Source organism: Chenopodium album, chromosome 6 (genome assembly GCF_948465745.1).
Source record: "Chenopodium album chromosome 6, dcCheAlbu1.1, whole genome shotgun sequence".
Lineage (NCBI taxonomy): Eukaryota > Viridiplantae > Streptophyta > Magnoliopsida > Caryophyllales > Amaranthaceae > Chenopodium > Chenopodium album.
The window spans coordinates 54,506,259-54,508,237 of NC_137839.1; the positions used below are offsets into that span (position 1 = coordinate 54,506,259).

General features: G+C 42.6%; 1 protein-coding gene across 1 annotated transcript; it reads left to right on the plus strand.

The window, feature by feature from the left end:
- The first annotated feature begins 585 nt into the window (after positions 1 to 585).
- LOC145636972 (uncharacterized) lies at positions 586 to 1,247 on the plus strand. Its single transcript, XM_081688499.1, has 3 exons — positions 586 to 790; positions 834 to 1,123; positions 1,221 to 1,247. Exons 1-3 carry the CDS (start codon positions 586 to 588, stop codon positions 1,245 to 1,247), a joined length of 522 nt encoding a protein of 173 aa, XP_081544625.1.
- Positions 1,248 to 1,979: the final 732 nt, after the last annotated feature.

Genomic DNA, 1,979 nt, shown 5'->3' on the forward strand with positions numbered 1-1,979 from the left:
CATTAGCAAGTCAGCAGACAAGGCCTTACCGTTCTACCAGCTACTGTAGGGGAATAGAGAATTTAAGTGGGGAGCTGCAGAAAAAGAAGCTTTTGAGGGTATTAAGGAGCATCTGACTAAGCTCCCAACAATGATCAGCCCGGAGTTAAGGGAAAAGTTGCAGCTGTACATTTCTGTATCAATTCAGATAATTACAGCTGTGCTACTTGTAGAAAGACAAAAACAACAAAGGCCAATATACTTCGTGAGCCATGTACTGACCTTGGCAGAGCAAAGGTACCCATTGGTAGAGAAACTGGCCTTCGCAGTGGTAACAACAGCAAGGAAGCTGAAACCATATTTTGATAAGCACGTAATACAAATCCTCACAAATCACCCGCTGGAAAAAACGTTACAGAAAATGGATGCATCAGGCAGACTCTTAAAATGGGTCATCGAGCTTTTTGAGTACGAGTTTGAGGTCAAACCTAGGGTAGCCATCAAGGCACAAGCCTTAGCGGATTTCATCGTGGAAGCCTCTTAGGAGGAGAAAGAAGATGACATTGGGATTCGGAAGGTAGAAGTAGATGGATCCTCAGCCCAAACATGGAGTGGAGCAGGAGTCATAATGACATCTCCAGAGGGAAATGTATTTTAGTACGCCACCCGCAGAGTAATGGCCAGGCAGAAGCAGCAAACAAGCTGATCCAAACAGCCCTGCAGAGGAAGCTGGAGGAATACAAGGGCCTATGGGCAGACCTAATCCCAGATATCTTATGGGCAAACAGAACCATTGAGAAGGAGTCCGCTGGTAAAAGCCCTTTTCACCCTATGCTATAGGGCTGATGCAGTAGTCCCAGTAGAAGTGCAAATTCCCAGCCTGAGGATACAACACTATGAACAACAAGGAAACGAAAAACGCATGCTGGAAGAGCTAGACTTCCTGCCAAAAGTAAGGCTAAAAGCAGCTCTCAAGCTGGCAGCCCAGAAGAGTAGAATTTCCAAATCTTTCAACAAGAGGGTCAAGCATAGAGAGCTCCTGCCCGGAGATTTATTCCTTAGAAGGACAACAGCAGTGGGAAAAGGAAATCAGCATGGAAAGCTGTCAGCAAACTGGGAAGGCCCTTTCATCATTCACGAGCAGGTAGGACCAGGTGCATTCCTCCTTGCAGATCAAGAAGGTCATGTCTTAAGAAACAGTTTTAATGCTGATGTGTTAAAGAAATATTTTGTTTAAAAAGCATGAAGTTAAGGAGAAACAGAGATAGTTGTTTCAATTTTGCACAAACTCTATTTAGTTCATGTTATGTTGACTTAGGCATTTAAGCCATTTTTATTCTATAAAATACAAGCCTCCGTGTGAGGAGTATGTTACGTAAACTTGTTTTAATATATCATGCCTTAGCATCGTATACTAACATGCAGAAGTGAAAAAAAAAAGAAAAAAAAAAAAAAAAAAGAAGAGAGGGTTAGAGGCAAGAAGCACCCTAGCACAAAGTGGCAAAATAGTGTTAGACGACAAATTAAAGCATCCCTCCCTAAAACCTCACCTCACTTGCTTAAATTAAAACAAGGCACCACCTTGGGGACGCCTGAGGGGGAGGCCTGGCACGTTCAGCTTGAGCAGGAGAGAAAAGGGAAAACGAAGAAGATGAGCTACATGGGCAACACTAAGGTTCTCTTAGTCCCACTTAGCTCACCTCTTTGAGGGGGAGAGGAAAGGAGGAGATAGACATACAATAAACCTTTACAAAGAGAAGTAAGCGACACAAAATAACAAGTCGTAGCATAAACAAGCGGAACGACATAAAACAAGTCGCAACATAAACAAGTTGAACGACATAAAATAAGTCGCAACAAAACAAGCTGAATGACATAAGATGAGCAGTCAGAAAGTTGATTGACACAAATAAGTCTCAGCAAAGCAAATGGAATAATGCCCTGACAGGCAACAATCGAATAAACTAACCAGCGTGCAAGTAAACCTCTATCAAATTTAA